The sequence below is a fragment of the Rutidosis leptorrhynchoides genome, chromosome 4 (genome assembly GCF_046630445.1).
Source record: "Rutidosis leptorrhynchoides isolate AG116_Rl617_1_P2 chromosome 4, CSIRO_AGI_Rlap_v1, whole genome shotgun sequence".
Classification (NCBI taxonomy): Eukaryota; Viridiplantae; Streptophyta; class Magnoliopsida; order Asterales; family Asteraceae; genus Rutidosis; species Rutidosis leptorrhynchoides.
The window spans coordinates 122633587-122652786 of NC_092336.1; the positions used below are offsets into that span (position 1 = coordinate 122633587).

General features: G+C 32.5%; 1 protein-coding gene across 1 annotated transcript; it reads left to right on the plus strand.

The window, feature by feature from the left end:
* Positions 1-13216: 13216 nt before the first annotated feature.
* LOC139840965 (uncharacterized) lies at positions 13217-15993 on the plus strand. Its single transcript, XM_071831205.1, has 7 exons — positions 13217-13352; positions 13509-14637; positions 14766-14853; positions 14905-15071; positions 15157-15256; positions 15415-15492; positions 15547-15993. The coding sequence occupies exons 1-7, from the start codon at positions 13217-13219 to the stop codon at positions 15991-15993; spliced, it is 2145 nt and encodes a 714-aa protein (XP_071687306.1).
* The last annotated feature ends 3207 nt before the right edge of the window (positions 15994-19200 follow it).

Here is a 19200-nt window from a genome sequence, read left to right on the forward strand (position 1 = left end):
AGCTAACCACGAAGGAGGCCAAGGGAAAATACAAGGACCAAACCCTATATTCAAAGAATCCAAATGATTCTATTTCTGATGAAATCTCTAGCGAATACCTTGCTTCCGAATCTAAACCCTTACGGATAAATCTTCTTCATCATCCATCGATATTAGAAATTCTAAGATATCATCGTATTTTTCATTATAAATATCCTCCATATTTCTGAAGATATTTTCATAACTATTCGTATCTGAAATCAATAATCTCTTCGTGCTATAAGTGTTACATCATATAGAAACTGTTAGTTTCTATATTCTGTAAACTTTCAAGCTTAAAATATGAATGTTTTTGAAGTAGTGTTGGGAACTGATGCATGAGTTAGTATAATATAATGACACTTGATCAACGTGATTATATAACAGTAATTCATGCTGAGTTTCTAATGGAACGTGATGATTCACAGAACATACCGTCATCATGTGCCATTTACACAAATCTTACATTCTGATTAATCTCCAAAAATATCAAGAAAATATTTTCTTGATAAATCGGTCTTTTTCGGGATATTCTGGTAATTTGCCAAATCAAGATCGTGCCATTACAAATTCCTTCTTAGAACATTAACTATGTTCATCCAAAACTTTATACCTACGAATTCTGGACCATTATTCGCTTGACTCGAGGACGGGAAGAGAAAACGAAAGCATGAAGCCCCGAAATATAAATGAGTATACAAAGCCCGATAACAACACAGGAATTACAACCCGTGTATGTCAATGTTTATCGGAACATAAAGACACGGGAGAATTAAAATACTATAACCCCAAGAGCGAAGTAGAAGAAAACAGATTCCTTCGGTGGGAGTTGGAAGAGGAGAATGAATGTTGCGATAGTCAGAATGAGAACAATGATTAGAACTGGATTAAGCATTTTCACAATCCTTGGAAATGTAAATCAAGGAAAGAAAATATAGAAGTGGTGAAAATAATGGAACGGTAGAGGTAAATTTATAATAAGAGTATCCGACATAGTAATCGAGGTAGATATCCGCGTTTAATTTAAGAGATCTTAATTACCTTATTCAACGAAGAATTAGATCTTTTAGATTTCAAAGATTTTCTTTAAATCCCTAGAATTCCGGAAATCCACCGTGATTATGTCAAATAGTTAAAGCTCTATCTCAATCTTTGTAACAGCTTCACTCGTACGCTTTACATAATTAAATCGTTTTATCTATATTACCCAATGATAATAAAACTCTATTTATCAACTCATATTTGTCATGAAAATATTTTCATTGTTAACCATGACCACCTCACTCAAATTTCGGGACGAAATTTCTTTAACGGGTAGGTACTGTGATGACTCGGGAATTTCCGACCAAATTTAAACTTAATCTTTATAGCATTTCGATATGATAAGCAAAGTCTGTTAAATCGAGTCTCAAAATTTTTGAATTGTGTGCATATATTCAATCGACCATTGACTATGTCCAATGATTCACGAACATTGGTGTATAAATAAATATGTAAATATATATGAGTTCCATACATAGGTAATATTATTTATAATGTAATATATGTATGTGGATATAATATAATAAATAGTAATCTAATAAACTTAACTAAAAGGTTAAATATAATTGTTGCATTAATATTACTATCCTTATTGGTATTATTACTAATATCATTAATAAGATTGTTATTATTATTATTAATTGTATATATATTATAATGTATAAATATAGTTGTTATACAATTTATTAATTTCATTATTAACAAAATAGATATTAATATTAATACTGTTATATATGAAATTGGATACATTTAAGTTGTTATATTACTATTATTGTAACTAATATTATTATTAACATTACTAATAACATTATAGAATTAAAACTTTAATTTTAGTTATTATTGTGATTATTATTTTTTTTAGTTATTATTACTATAACTGTCATTATTACTACAACTAATACAATTATTATTATAAATAATATCATTGTTATTATTTTTATGGTTAATATCATTATTTTTATTTATATAATTATTATTAGTAGTATTATCAATTATTAATATCAACATATTTATTATTTATATTAATTATAAAAATTAAAACAGGTGATTACCTAATCAGCTGCATACAAGTCGTTATCTGAACTTTTGATTTTATCTGTTAAATTCGAATCTGTTAATGAGAAGAAAACAAAATCTGTTTTGAGTAAATCTCAAACTTTATTTACTTGTCTGCTCAAATAATTAATTGGCAATTCACTTTCTGCTATAAACCAAACGAGTTGTCACAAGCTGTTAACAAAATACCACTCGACTTCTCACCTTCAATAACAAATTACAATTACCTGCGATTTATTACAACTATGAGGGTATTATTTTTTAAACAGCTCGACACCCTCTGTACCTTCAACTTTTTGATCAAATTTCGAATTTGAAACTGTTTTAAAAATGTAAAAGTGCAATGTTGTTAGGATTCCTTCATTGAAACTTTCTGTAAAATATCATCTTCCAATTCTTTGAAACGAAGACGAATTTTCGAAGTCAAGATTTTGAATCAAAAAGTCAAACTGTGTTCATTAATCAAATTTGTGTTTTCTGTTACAATTCAAGTTAAATTGATGAATTGAAAAGCTTATATGAACGTTATACAACATATTTCATTTTATAAGAAATGTCCAAATCGTTGTCCAAATCGAGATCAATTTTTTTTTATATATATAAGTCGCGACAGCTACTCCTGGATTCTGTTTCAATTTTTTTTTTCTTTCCTTTAATTCAATCAATAATAGATATGTGTTTATAGGTTATACATTAAGTCTTAATTTCGATTCTGTACAATTAGGAAGATTTGAAAAAGACTTCAAATGGATTGAATTAATAAAGAAGAAGAAGAAGAAGATGAACACAGTGATTTATGAGTTAAAGGAATTTTGTTTGGAGTTAAAACAGAAAAACTGAAATGGTGGAGTGGTCTTGAGTGTTAACGGGTATTCAAAAGGTTGCGGGTTCGAGTCTCTCCGGTGACATTTTTTTTAAAAGCTTTCTACAAAGATTGTAATCTCTCAATTATCATTATTTATTATTAATAACTATTATTATTATTGTTATTATTATGATTGTTATTATTATTGTTAATATTAGTATTATAATCATTATTATTAATATTATTATAAATTTTATCATTTTAGTATTATTATTATTATAATTACTAGTATCATAATAAATATTAGTATTATAAGTATTATTAGAAGTATCATACTTGTTATTATTATTATTATCATCATAATTGTAAGTATTATATCTATATCTATTATTATTATTATTATGAATATTAGTTACGATATTATTATAAATTTTTAAAACTGTAATATTATTAGCATTATGATGAAAAGGTCTATTATTATTATCATTATGAAAATAATACAGATTATTGTTATTTTCGTAAATATTAGTATTAATATATATATTTTTTTATAAATAATAGAATTGTTAATATTAACATAAGTATATTATTAATGCTATTATCAGTATTGTTAATATTACTAATATTCACTTAATATAATTAAAACTACTATATTGATAAACAAATGAAATACAAAAATATATATATATATATAACACACATAACATAACAAAAATCTTTTAGGAATATATGAAATATAAATATATTATTAATATAAAAATAATATTATTAATAGGTTATATATATAAACTTATTCGATTATAATTAGGTGTATTAATATATATATATATATATATATATATATATATATATATATATATACACACACACAAATGATATAGGTTCGTGAATCCGAGGCCAACCCTGCATTGTTCAGTTGTTTAATGTCATTATATGTATTTTTACTACAAAATACATTATGGTGAGTTTCATTAATCCCTTTTTAAATGCTTTTGCAATATATATTTTGGGACTGAGAATACATGCGCTGCTTTTATAACTGTTTTACGAAATAGACACAAGTACTTAAAACTACATTCTATGGCTGGATTATAAACCGAATATACCCCTTTTTATTAAGTCTGGTAATCTAAGAATTAGGGAACAGACACCCTAATTGACGCGAACTCTAAAGATAGATCTATCGGGCCCAACAAGCCCCATCCAAAGTACCGGATGCTTTAGTACTTCGAAATTTATATCATGTCCGAAGGAGGATCCCGGAATGATAGGGATATTCTTATATACAAATTGTGAATGTCGGTTACCAGGTGTTCAATCCATATGAATGATATTTTGTCTCTATGCATGGGACGTATATTTATGAGAACTGAATATGAAAATCTTGTGGTCTATTAAAATGATGATAATGGTTATTTATGTTAAACTAATGAACTCACCAACCTTTTGGTTGACACTTTAAAGCATGTTTATTCTCAGGTACGAAAGAAATCTTCCGCTGTGCATTTGCTCATATTAGAGACATTACTTGGAGTCATTCATGACATATTTCAAAAGACGTTGCATTCGAGTCGTTGAGTTCATCAAGATTATTTAATGTCAATTATAGTTACATATATTATGAAATAGTATGCCTGCCGTCAACTTTCGATGTAATGAAAGATTGTCTTTTCAAAATGAATGCAATGTTTGTAAAATGTATCATATAGAGGTCAAGTACCTCGCGATGTAATCAACTGTTGTGAATCGTTTATAATCGATATGGACTTCGTCCGGATGGATTAGGACGGGTCCTTTCATATACCGGGTTCCGTCTTCCCGAATATTAAGATGCTTCTCCGATCCTTTGGGTATTTCATCCTTTAAATTTCCTTCTTTTAAAACTCCTTGTTGTGCCTCCTTTATTTGAGTAGTAAGATTATTGTGAATCATTATATTCATAGCTTTTACTCGAATGGGTTCTCTGTCCTTTCTGCTCAAGGCGTCGGCTACCACATTTGCCTTCCCCAGGTGGTAACGAATCTCAAAGTCGTAATCATTCAACAATTCAATCCACTTGTGCTGCCTCATGTTTAGTTGTTTCTGATTAAATATGTGTTGAAGACTTTTGTGGTCAGTATATATAATACTTTTGACCCCATATAAGTAGTGCCTCTAAGTCTTTAATGCAAAAACAACCGCGCCTAATTCCAAATCATGCGTCGTATAATTCTGCTCGTGAATCTTCAATTGTCTAGATGTATAAGCAATTTCTTTCGTTCATTGCAATAATACACAACCGAGACCTTGCTTTGAAGCGTCACAATATATCACAAAATCATCATTCCCTTCAGGTAATGACAATATAGGTGTCGTAGTTAACTTTTTCTTTAACAATTGAAACGCTTTTTCTTGTTCATCTTTGCATTCAAATTTCTTCCCTTTATGCGTTAATGCAGTCAAGGGTTTTGCTATTCTGGAAAAGTCTTGGATGAACCTTCTGTAGTAACCAGTCAGTCCTAAAAATTGGCGTATATGCTTCGGAGTTTTCGGGGTTTTCCACTTTTCAACGGTTTCAATCTTTGCTGGATCCACCTGAATACCTTCTTTGTTCACTATGTGACCGAGAAATTGAACTTCTTCCAACTAAAATGCACACTTTGAAAACTTAGCATACAGTTTTTCATTCCTTAACAACTCTAGCACTTTTCTCAAATGTTCTTCATGCTCTTGGTCATTCTTTGAGTAAATAAGTATGTCATCGATGAAAATAATGACAAACTTATCAAGGTATGGTCCACACACTCGGTTCATGAGGTCCATGAACACAGCTAGTGTGTTGGTCAACCCAAACGGATAACCATAAACTCGTAATAACCGTAACGCGTCCTAAAAGCAGTCTTTGGAATATCATCCTCCTTCACCCGCATTTGATGATAACTAGAACGTAAATCAATCTTTGAATAAACCGACGAGCCTTGTAGTTGATCAAATAAGTCGTCGATTCTCGGTAGTGGGTAGTGGTTCTTGATGGTTAGTTTGTTCAACTCTCGGTAGTTGATACACAACCTAAATATACCATCCTTCTTCTTGATAAACAAAATAGGTGCTCCCCATGGTGATGTACTTGGTCGAATGAAACCACGCTCTAAAAGTTCTTGTAACTGACTTTGTAATTCTTTCATTTCGCTAGGTACGAGTCTGTATGGAGCACGAGCTATTGGTGCAGCTCCTGGTACAAGATCTATTTGAAATTCAACGGATCGATGTGGGGGTAATCCCGGTAATTCTTTCGAAAATACATCGGGAAATTCTTTTGCGACGGGAACATCACTGATGTTCTTTTCTTCTAGTTTAACTTCCTTGATGTGTGCTAGAATGACGTAACAACCTTTTCTTATTAGTTTTTGTGCCTTCAAACTACTAATAAGATTTAATTTCGTATTGTTCTTTTCTCCGTACACCATTAAAGGTTTTCCCTTTTCACGCATAATGCGAATCGCATTTTTGTAACAAACGACCTCTGCTCTCACCTTTTTCAACCAGTACATGCCAATTATTATATCAAAACTCCCTAACTCGACTGGTATTAAATCAATTTTAAATGTTTCATCCCCCAGTTTAATTTCTCTATCCCAACATATATTATCTGCTGAAATTAATTTACCGTTTACTAATTCGAGTAAAAATTTACTATCCAAAGGCATCAATGGGAAACTTAATTTAGCACAAAAATCTCTACTCATATAGCTTCTATCCGCACACGAATCAAATAAAACATAAGCAGATGTATTGTCAATAAGAAACGTACCCGTAACAAGCTTCGGGTCTTCCTGCGCTTCTGCTGCATAAATATTGAAAACTCTTCCGCGGCTTTCCCATTAGTATTCCCTTGGTTTGGGCAATTTCTAATAATGCGGCCCGGTTTTCCACATTTATAACAAACTACATCGGCATTATTTGTTCCGACCTTATTTGTTTCTTTATTTTTGTTGTTCTTTGGTCCGTAAATCTCACATTTTGTTACGCCATGACCACTTCTCTTACACTTGGTGCAAACTGTTGTGCAAAACACATTCGGATGGTACTCTGCACACCTGAAGCATGGTTGTTTCTGTTGTTTGTTGTTATTGAGGTTGTTGTTGGGATTGTTATTGTTGTTGAAACGGTTGTTGTAGTTGTTGTTGTTGTTGTTGGGACGTTTGTTGTAGTTATTGTTAGGATTGCTGTTATTGTTGCGATTGTTGTTGCGGTTGTGGTTGTAATTGTTATTGTTATTGTACTGGTGACTCTTGTCACTGTTTTCCTCCCACTTCCTCTTGAGTTGTTTCGTGTTGGCTTCTTCGGCCGCCTGTTCTTTAATTCTCCCCTCAATCTGATTTATGAGTTTATGAGCCATTCAACTTGCCTTCTGTATGGAAGCAGGCTCGTGTGAACTCACATCTTCTTGAATCCTTACTGGTAACCCTTTTACAAACGCGTCGATCTTCTCTTCTTCATCTTCGAACGCTCCCGGACACAATAGGCACAACTCTGTGAATCGTCGTTCATATGTGGTAATGTCGAATCCTTGTGTTCGTAACTCTCTAAGTTCTACCTTGAGCTTATTGACTTCGTTTCTAGGACGGTACTGCTCATTCATCAATTGCTTGAATGCCAGCCACGGTAGTGCGTAAGCAGCATTTTGTCCTACCTGTTCAAGATAGGTGTTCCACCACGTTAACGCAGTACCTGTGAAGGTATGTGTAGCGTACTTAACTTTGTCCTCTTCAGTACACTTACTTATGGCAAACACTGATTTGACCTTCTCGGTCCACCGTTTCAATCCAATTAGTCCTTCGGTTCCATCAAATTCCAAAGGTTTGCAGGCAGTGAATTCTTTGTAGGAGCATCCTACACGATTTCGTGTGGAATTAGTTCCACTGCTAGATCCAGAGTTATTGTTATTTTGCATCGCAGCCTATACTGTGGCTATGTTTGCTGCAAGGAAAATACGGAAGTCTTCCTCGCTCATGTTCAAATTCTGATGAGTCGTCGGTGCCATTTCCTTTAAAAATAGCCCAAAAGAATTGAGTTAATCATATAGAATTTAAGAGTAGTCAATAGTATTTCGTAGCATAATATGAACTTATTTATAAAAGTTTTTTCTTCATATTAGCATTTTATAGTTTTAATTCGGGTAGTACCTACCCGTTAAGTTCATACTTAGTAGCTATTATACAATTCAACTACTACGATTCTATATGAAAAACTTATTACAATAATATTTCGCGTTCAAACTTTTATACAATATTTTACAAACATACAATACCACTATTATACATATAGGATGAAATATAGCACATAATAACTTGCTACATGGCAGCTATAAAGGTAATTCTAATTAATACGCAAGTTGTTCAGCAAAGGCAATAAAGACACGTAATTCATAAGTCCAGAAACAGGTAATGCATTCTGGTTTTACTAAAACGACTTCCCATCCTTGATCTTGTGGAAAGTAACCGTTATGACCATTGGCTAGGCAGCATGTTGTAATGTCGTTAAAAGGACGAGGGTTTCGTAAAGCCCAACAGCCTCGTAGCAATCTAAAAACCTTGTTTCTTACCCCAACTACTGAGTCCGTCACTTATGGGAATGTTTCATTTAATAGTTGTAATCCAATGTTCTTTTTCTCACTTTGGTGAGAAGCGAACATCACTAACCCGTAAGCATAACATGCTTCTTTATATTGCATGTTAGAAGCTCTTTCTAATTCACGAAATCCTATGTTGGGATATGTTGAGTCAAAATAGGTTCTTAACCCGTAGCGAAAAATTGCATTTGGGTTCCCGCATTTAACGCTTTAAAGAAAACACGGCGTAACTTACGGTCTTCCCAATGTGATATACCCCACCTATCAAAGGAAAGCCTTTTATAAACTAAGGCATTTCTGGAAAGTCTTTCAAATGTTTGACAAGTTAATTTCGCCATAACTAATTGTGCTGATGAATTCTGACCGACTCTAGACAAGATTTCATCAATCATATCCTCTGGTAGGTCTTCTAAAATATTCAGTTGTTTACCCTTAACGTCCATTTTGTGTTTTTATACTGTAAAAATAGACGAGGGTTAGATTCATAAAAGATAATTAACAAACAATACAAGCAATTTTACATTTATCAAAAAAGCACAAGCACACTATATTACATATATTACACAACATGATTACAACTCTTTAATCCGACTCACTCGTTTCTTCTTTTTCGGACTTGGTTCGTTTTGCTAATTTCCTAGGAATATATGATGCTCCCCTAATACAAGCTGTCGTTTTCCACAATGGTATAGAAACACCTGGTGGTTTAGAGGTTCCCGGGTTATTGTTACATTTTAGGAAATACGGACGTTGCCGATACATATAAAGTTCATCGGGGTTGGAATCAGGTTTCCCTATTTTTATACCTTTTCCCTTATTATTTTCTTTTGCTTTATTAAATTGGGTCGAGGTAATTTCTATAACATCATCGGAATCCTCATCGGGATCCGATTCATCGGAAAATTGGTAATCTTCCCAATATTTTGCTTCCTCGGCGGAAACACCATTGACCATTATTGACTTTGGTCCGTTGATTGAGGATTTTCTTTTATTTAACCGATTTACTGTAGGTATCAATATTTCTTCCTCCGGAACCTCTTCTTCTTCTGGTTCTTCCTCTTCCGGTTCCTCCTCTTCCAGTTCCTCCTCTTCCGGTTCCTCTTCTTTCGGTTCCTCCTCTTCCAGTTCCTCCTCTTCCGGTTCCTCTTCGGGAATTTGTGAATCTTCCCAAAGTATATTCGACTCTTCATTATTATTAGGTGATTCGATGGGATTTGTACTAGAGGTAGACATCTATCACACAATATCAAACACGTTAAGAGATTAATATATCACATAATATTTACATGTTAATAATATATAGTTACCAACAAAAAAGTTAAGCAATCGTTTTTTTTTTTTTTTAAGAAAAACACGGTCGAAGTCCAGACTCACTAATGCATCCTAACAAACTCGGTAAGACACACTAATGCAAAAATTCTGGTTCTCTAAGACCAACGCTCGGATACCAACTGAAATGTCCCGTTCATATTGATTATAAACGTTCCATATTAATTGATTTTGTTGCGAGGTTTTGACCCCTATATGAGATGTTTTTCAAAGACTGCATTCGTTTTTAAAATAAACCATAACCTTTATTTTATCGACAAGGTTAACAAGACACCACTTAGATTATCCAGAAATGATAATCTAACAAATAGCACACTTACACACTACCAATACATATTGGTTTACAAATATTAATATGTTACAACAAAATAAATCTAGAATGCAGTTTTAAACAATATTATACAAGCATGCTGACATCAAATCTTGTCCATATACTAGCATGCAACAGCGGAAGCTCTTAATAATCACCTGAGAATAAACGTGCTTTAAACGTCAACAAAAATGTTGGTGAGTTATAAGTTTAACCTATATTTATCAAATCGTAATAATAGACCACAAAATTTCATATTTCAATATACATCCCATACATAGAGATAAAAATCATTCATATGGTGAACACCTGGTAACCGACCTTAACAACATGCATATAGAATATCCCCTATCATTCCGGGACTCCCTTCGGACATGATGAATTCGAAGTACTAAAGCATCCGGTACTTTGGATGGGGCTCGTTGGGCCCAATAGATCTATCTTTAGGATTCGCGTCAATTAGGGTGTCTGTTCCCTAATTCTTAGATTACCATACTAAAAAGGGGCATATTCGGTTTAATAATCCAGCCATAGAATGTAGTTTCATTTACTTGTGTCTATTTTGTAAAACATTTATAAAACTGCATGTATTCTCATCCCAAAATATTAGATTTTAAAAGTGGGACTGTAACTCACTTTCACATATTTTTACTTCGTCGGGAAGTAAGACTTAGCCACTGGTCGATTCACGAACCTATAACAAATATGTACATATATATCAAAGTATGTTCAAAATATATTTACAACATTTTTAATACGTTTTGTTGTTTTAAGTTTATTAAGTCAGCTGTCCTCGTTAGTAACCTACAACTAGTTGTCCACAGTTAGATGTACAGAAAATAAAGCAATATATATTATCTTGAATCAATCCACGACCTCGTATATACAAGCCTTAGGCTAGATCACAACTCAAAGTATATATAATATTTTGGAATCAACCTCAACCCTGTATAGCTAACTCCAACATTACTGCATATAGAGTGTCTATGGTTGTTCCGAAATATATATATAGATGGGTCGACATGATATGTCAAAACATTATATTCATGTCTATGGTATCCCAAGATTACATAATATATTAGAATACATTTCACGTAGCTACAACAAGAAAAATTATCCAATCTTGTTTTACCCATAACTTCTTCGTTTTAAATCCGTTTTGAGTGTTTCAAGTTGATATGGTTTCATATTGAACTTAATTTTATGAATCTAAACATAAAAATATTCAGAAATACAGGTTACATGTCATTTTTGTAAAGGTAGTCATTTCAGTCGAAAGAACGACGTCTAGATGACCATTTTGGAAAACATACTTCCACTTTGAGTTTAACCATGATTTTTGGATATAGTATCATGTTCATAAGAAAAATTATTTTCCCAGAAGAACAACTTTTAAATCAAAGTTTATCATAGTTTTTAATTAACTAACCCAAAACAGCCCGCGGTGTTACTACGACGGCGTATATCCGGTTTTACGGTGTTTTTCGTGTTTCCAGGTTTTAAATCATTAAGTTAGCATATCATATAGATATAGAACATGTGTTTAGTTGATTTTAAAAGTCAAGTTAGAAGGATTAACTATATTTGCGAACAAGTTTAGAATTAACTAAACTATGTTCTAGTGATTACAAGTTTAAATCTTCGAATAAGATAGTTTTATATGTATGAATCGAATGATGTTATGAACATCATTACTACCTTAATTTTAGTAGGTAAACCTACTAGAAATGAGAAAAATATATCTAGCTTCAAAGGATCCTTGGATGGCTTGAAAGTTCTTGAAGCAGAATCATGACACGAAAACAAGTTCAAGTAAGATTTCCACTTGAAATAAGATTGTTATAGTTATAGAAATTGAATCAAAGTTTGAATATGAGTATTACCTTGTATTAGAAAGATATCTTACTGTAAATAAGAAAGATTTCTTGAGGTTGGATGATCACTTTACAAGATTGGAAGTAAGCTAGCAAACTTGGAAGTATTCTTGATTTTATGAAACTGGAACTTATAGAATTTATGAAGAACACTTAGAACTTGAAGATAGAACTTGAGAGAGATCAATTAGATGAAGAAAATTGAATAATGAAAGTGTTTGTAGGTGTTTTTGGTCGTTGGTATATGGATTAGATATAAAGGATGTGTAATTTTGTTTACTTGTAAATAAGTCATGAATGATTACTAATATTTTTGTAATTTTATGAGATATTTCATGCTAGTTGCCAAATGATGGTTCACACATGTGTTAGGTGACTCACAAGGGCTGCTAAAAGCTGATCATTGGAGTGTATATACCAATAGTAAATACATTTAGAAGCTGGGTATTGTACGAGTACGAATACGAGTGCATACGAGTAGAATTGTTGATGAAAATGAATGAGGATGTAATTGTAAGCATTTTTGTTAAGTAGAAGTACTTTGATAAGTGTCTTGAAGTCTTTCAAAAGTGTATGAATATATATTAAAACACTACATGTATATATATTTTAACTGAGTCGTTAAGTCATCGTTAGTCGTTACATGTAAGTGTTGTTTTGAAACCTTTCGGTTAACGATCTTGTTAAATGTTGTTAACCCATTGTTTATTATATCTAAAGAGATGTTAAATTATTACATTATCATGATATTATGATGTATTAATATATCTTAATATGATATATATATAATTAAATGTCGTTACAACGATAATCGTTACATATATGCCCCGTTTCGAAATCCTTAAGTTAGTAGTCTTGTTTTTACATATGTAGTTCATTGTTAATATACTTAATGATATGTTTACTTATCATAATACCATGTTAACTATATATATACCCTAACTATATATATACCCATATATATGACATCATATAGTTTTTACAAGTTTTAACGTTCGTGAATCACCGGTCAACTTGGGTGGTCAATTGTCTATATGAAACCTATTTCAATTAATCAAGTCTTAACAAGTTTGATTGCTTAACATGTTGGAAACACTTAATCATATAAATAACAATTTCATTTAATATATATAAACATAGAAAAGTTCGGGTCACTACAGCAAAGGTTATATATGTCAACTGAAGCTGCTGCCTCCATGAGATGGCACGAAGAGGGTCGCACGAAAGATGGTTTACTGAGACATCCGGTAGATTCACTAGCTTGGCAAACATTTGATCATAAATATCCTGAATTTGCAAAGGAATCACGTAATGTCAGCTTGGTTTAGCGAGTGACAGGTTTAGCCCTTTTGGAAATATGAGTAATTCCCATAGTACATGGCCTGTTGTATTGATTCCATATAATCTACCTCCTTGGATGTGCATGAAAAAACCCCTATTTCATGCTTACTCTACTAATACCAGGACCATCTGCGCCAGGGAATAATATAGACGTATATTTGGAACCTCTAGTGGATGAGCTAAAGTTGTTGTGGGATCATAGAGTAGAGACATATGATTCATCAACAAACAATAACTTTCAAATGCGTACTGGTATGGTATGGACAATAAGTAACTTTCCGGCGTATGCCAACTTATCTGGATGGAGCACTAAAGGTAAACTTGCATGTCCATCCTGCCATAAGCGTACAAAATGGATTCGGTTGAGACGTAGTAGGAAATTTGTTTTTATGGGACATCGTCGATTGTTGTCAAAGAGACATGCGTATCGGAAGGATAAAAATTCGTTTGATGGCACGAAAGAGTTGGAGACTAAACCAACTTTCTTGACAGGTTCAGACGTTCTCAATGAGCTAAATGGTATTGATGAATTTAAATTTGGGAAACTAGTCAAGGACAACCCAGTATTGCCGTATAATTGGAAGAAGAGAAGTATATTCTTCAAATTACCGTACTGGAAAGACAACTTGATACAACATAATCTAGATGTAATGCATATTGAGAAAAATGTATGTGATAGTGTCATTGGAACATTAATGAATTTAGATGGAAAGACAAAAGATCATATAAATGGGCGTTATGATTTAGAAGAAATGGGAATTCGAAAGAAACTACATCCCGAAGTTCTAGAAAACAACAAAGTATATTTGCCACCTGCGTGTTTCTCAATGAATAAAAAAGAAAAAGATAGATTTTGTCGGATGCTTAAAGCAGTGAAAGTTCCAGATGGTTATTCAGCTAATATTTCAAGATGCGTTCAACTCAACCCTCCAAAAATTGGTGGCCTAAAAAGTCACGACAATCATATTTTGATGCAACAGTTGCTTCCAATTTGCATACGAAATAGTCTACCTAAGCATGTCCGCTCTGTTGTGATCAAGTTGTGTCGTTACTATAGACGCTTATGCTGTAAAGTTCTCGATCCAACTGAATTGGTTCAAATGGAAAATGATATTGGAAAAATACTTTACGATATGGAGAGGATTTTTCCACCGTCGTTCTTTGACGTAATGGTTCATCTTTCTGTTCACCTTGCTTATGAGGCTAGAATTGGAGGAATAGTGCATTATCGTTGGATGTATCCAATTGAGAGGTAGTAAATTACATACTCACACACAATATAATATGTTTTAATATCGGCTGTTTAACAGAAATATTATAGTAAATTGTTTAATTAAGTAGGTTCATGGAATTTGATCTTCATAATTAGTTTTTCTTCAGGTATTTAGCCACATTAAAATCTTATGTGCGAAACAGGAGTAAACCTGAGGGTTCAATATCGGAAGGATATCTAGCTGATGAGTGTTTGGCATTTTGTTCATTATACTTCACTGACAATGTCGAGACTATCCATAACTAGAAAAGTAGAAACTATGATGACGGTGGTAAGGAGGATGGTCTACCAATATTTTCTATGCCGGGTCGACCCATTGGTGCTAGAAAAATGGCTTTACTATCTCTAGATCATTTGGCTAAAGCACATTCATATGTGTTGTTCAATTGTAGTGAACTGGAATCCTTTAGAACGTAAGTTTATTTAGTACACATTTTGAGTTTCAGAATTTATATTACATTTTGCACTTTGATTGCATCACCTCAATACAAATTTCAGAGAACATCTGAGTATTCTTCAGCGTGAAAATAAGAAAGAACATCAGCATTTGATACAGCGTATGCACAGTAATAAATTCGAGAAATGGTTTGGGAAACATGTAAGAATCACTTGGAATTTCATTAATTTTAAGCCATGAATTTATTAAGAACGCTCATTCCAAAATTACTCAGTATCTAGAGATTTATTTAGTGTTATTATTTATCAAAAACTTATTTGTAACCAATTATTCAGCTTATATTAAATTATTTTGACCAGGTTCGTAAGCTGCATAAACAAGGTGTAGACGGAATATCAGAAGATCTAAGGCATTTGGCAAATGGCCCATCTGAGTATGTGATAACATAAAAGGGATATATCGTTAATGGTTATCGTTTTCAAACCAAACAGACAGAGAAGAAAAGGAAAACGCAGAATAATGGAGTAATGCTCGAGGCAACAACAAATAGCTTCTCAAGTGTTAGAGATAAAAATCCTATCTTTGGGTCCGTAACATATTACGGGGTTTTAAAAGAAATCATTGAGCTACAGTATGGTGCTGACAAAAAAGTAGTCTTGTTCCGATGTGACTGGATCTCAAATGGTTCAAGTCAAAAGGAAGATGAAAATGGGTTTACAATGCTCAATTTTCGTCGATTGAAGGAAGATAAAGAGCCGTTCATACTAGCAAGTCAAGCACAACAAGTGTTTTATGTTAAAGATTGTGTTCACAAAGGATGGAAAGTTGTTATCAAGACAAAGCCTAGAGATTCTTATGAAATGGATGCACTAACATTTCTTGATGACGTGGAAACACACATGCAGAGCGAAACAGGTATGGGTCCTCAAATTGATTAAAATGTGAACATTGAGTTGGTTAGAGAGGACATAGATGGGATTGTCGTTGACAATATTACTACAACATATACGGACACAAATGAGGAGCATCTTGATGATGATGCTATCATTGATTAACAAGTACCATGCTGTTTTATAATTACATAGCCAAATCAGTAGATAAACTGTACCAAATATTACATAAAAGTTGGAGTTAGCTGAGATAACGGTCAACTTACAAAAGAGAATAAGATTCTGACTACCAAAAAGAGATGTTGATTTTGACTACCAAAAGAGATGTTGAGAGGCACCAGTATACACTCAACATCTTCTCCTCTTGTTCAATGATTCTTCATTGTCTGAAGATTTAGACGTTACGACATGCCTTTGAATGTAGTCAGAATCATACACAACCATTTCAAATTGATTTTGATCAGAAAAAGTGAAGACGAGTATGTCAAACTGACGTATATCAACATCTTTAACAAGCTTATCCATCAGAAAACTAAACGTCCTTACCATCGTCTTCCAACTTGAGATTAGTAGTATAACATGTGGATGTGTTGATGAAGACTTCATCATTCAAGCGACCAACAGCATAAATTGAATTGACCCACTTGATTGGGAGGATATGCATAAACCAAGTATTTGGGGTAAGTTTTATTTGATATGTATAATATAAGATTTTGTACAACTAACTGTATACATATTAACAACATTGTCAATTTGGAAGCTTAAGTATCGTGTTGACTTACCATATTTGGTTTGGATACATCAACGAACCATTTAATGAATTTTGGATTTCTGTTATCAGGAAAATGCTTTTCACATAGATCAGAAGCGAACACTGTGAGTTCAAAAGTTGTGTCATCAACCATAGTTATTTGAAGAACATCCCGAACTCTAATATGTAGATCCTTAAAAACCTGTTTTCATGGCTAGATCATGGCCATTCCACATGATTTGTACTTGTGCCTGGTAACCATCGGCAGTAATGACGTAAACCAAATCATTTGGATTATCGTCATAGTGACAATCGACCCACTTAGATGGGAATTTCTGTGAATATAAACAATAAAAGTATAAGTACATTTTTATTTATTAAAGTACCTATAAAATGTATGAATGGACAATAAATGGTTGTTACAAAAATGTACATTAACCGTACCAGGAAACGAGTTGTAACAGCTATAACGTCAACAATGAATGAAGGTAATCGGGATGATGAAGCCATGACTTTGAAGATGTACTATGAAATACCAAAACAGAAGATTTAACATATATGTAACAAAATTTTACCTCATTTAACTGCATGTGTGCTGTAATACATAAGTGTATATTAAATAACTGAATGTACAACAATAATTGAACTTTTCAATGAACATTCAATTTGTTAAATTAATAAAAGAATCCATATATCACCTGGATCTTAGAATCTGACAAAAAAAGTCCTTTTTTTTTACCCAAATGGAATCCATTCAAGTGTCAGACTTATTTTTTAACTTTAAAAGTGGTTGTTCTGTTTTTTTGTCATCCGATGCATGAAGACAATGTTTGTTACTGAATAAAAGCTAACGATTTAACAACTAACAAAGTTAACTTATGCTGAATGATGTTATACAGTACTTTAAACCCTAAATGATATTACAATGTTATTTATACAACCGATAATCAGTTGGAGCAGATATATATGAATAATAGGTCAAAGAATTCAAAGAAAGTCACGAAATATTTGAAAGATACTTACCTTTGCTTTCGGGTCGGATGAATGTGTTAGTTGCGTCAAAAGCGTCGAAGTATAATGCTAAGAATAAGGAACTGATAGAGTGTATCTATTTAATCTTCTCCGTATTTGTTAAATATAAATAAATTAAAATGATTTAAAATATTAAACCTGATTTTGGAATGTAAATCAACATTAAGATTATTTATAATTATACATTATACATTATATATTTTAAATTATTTTTACATTTACAGATTTATTTTTATTTACAATATAATACGTTTATATTATTATTGTATATAAAATAAAAAAATAAACTGTATTTCAATTTATATTATGTATATATTTTATTTTTATATTTATATATTTACGGTTTATCAAATAAGAAAGCACAAAAATTGCTCTATTTTTTCATTCAAACAAAGTCAATCTCTGTGAAACTGAAGACTACGATCATCAAGCAAATCAATCCTTCATCCTCGGTTGTTCACTGGTAAGTGATACATCACTCATCCTCGTTTGTTCATGGTATTCTCTGTCGTGATTATTCACATTACTTGTTACTTGATTCCTGTGTATTAAAATCGTAAGGGCTAAAATATGTAGGGCAAATACTTGGTTCGATTAGGTCAATTTTTTTTTTTTTTGTTCAATTAAGGAAAATATTTTGGTCAATTAGGGCTAATAGACATTAAAGACGTACTTATTGATCAGGGCTGACATGATTAGGGCTTTTTTTTTCTGCTACCATCATTATGTCTAAAATTTGGTCGATTTTATAAATGCTGTGATTTCTATAGAACATTGCATGCATTGTTATAATGGCCTACATGTGTGAAATTCGGATTATACATTAATACTTTTTGCCATTTAGACTGCTTATAATTCTCTAAAATTCTTAGACTATTAAATTTTAACAAAAGGTAGGCTCATTTATATACATCATGCAAATCTATACATGTAGAGTAGCTGTTTTACTTACACTTGCTTAATTATTGTGTAACAGTCTTTTACAAGATGCCTAGGAAAAAGAGAATGGCAACACCAAACAAGAAATCACCCAAAACAAAGAAAGTTAAAAACTCTCCAAAACCAACTGTTGATCACAAACTCGTTACTCGTAGCAAGATCAAGACTGTGCAAGGTGTGCAAGGGGATTCAACACCAATTGATTTGACTACAACAAACAATTCAGGTGCTGAACACATAGCTGTTAGTATACCACAAACAACTACAAAGCAAAACACCCCAAAAAAACAGAAAACACAATACGTTGTTTCAAATGCAAACGACGATTCTTCTGGCACCCCACAACAACAGGCATTCTCAAACAACCCTCTTATGATTATGAAACCAAAAGAAGTTATCCCACCTGTTATCGATACCCAACCCCAAGAACCTCAATAACAGCCAACTGTTATTGAACCAACCACAACACCGAAACCCAACATAGAAACTAATAAATTATCCACTGAAGATGTGAAACTAGCGATTGTTTTGCC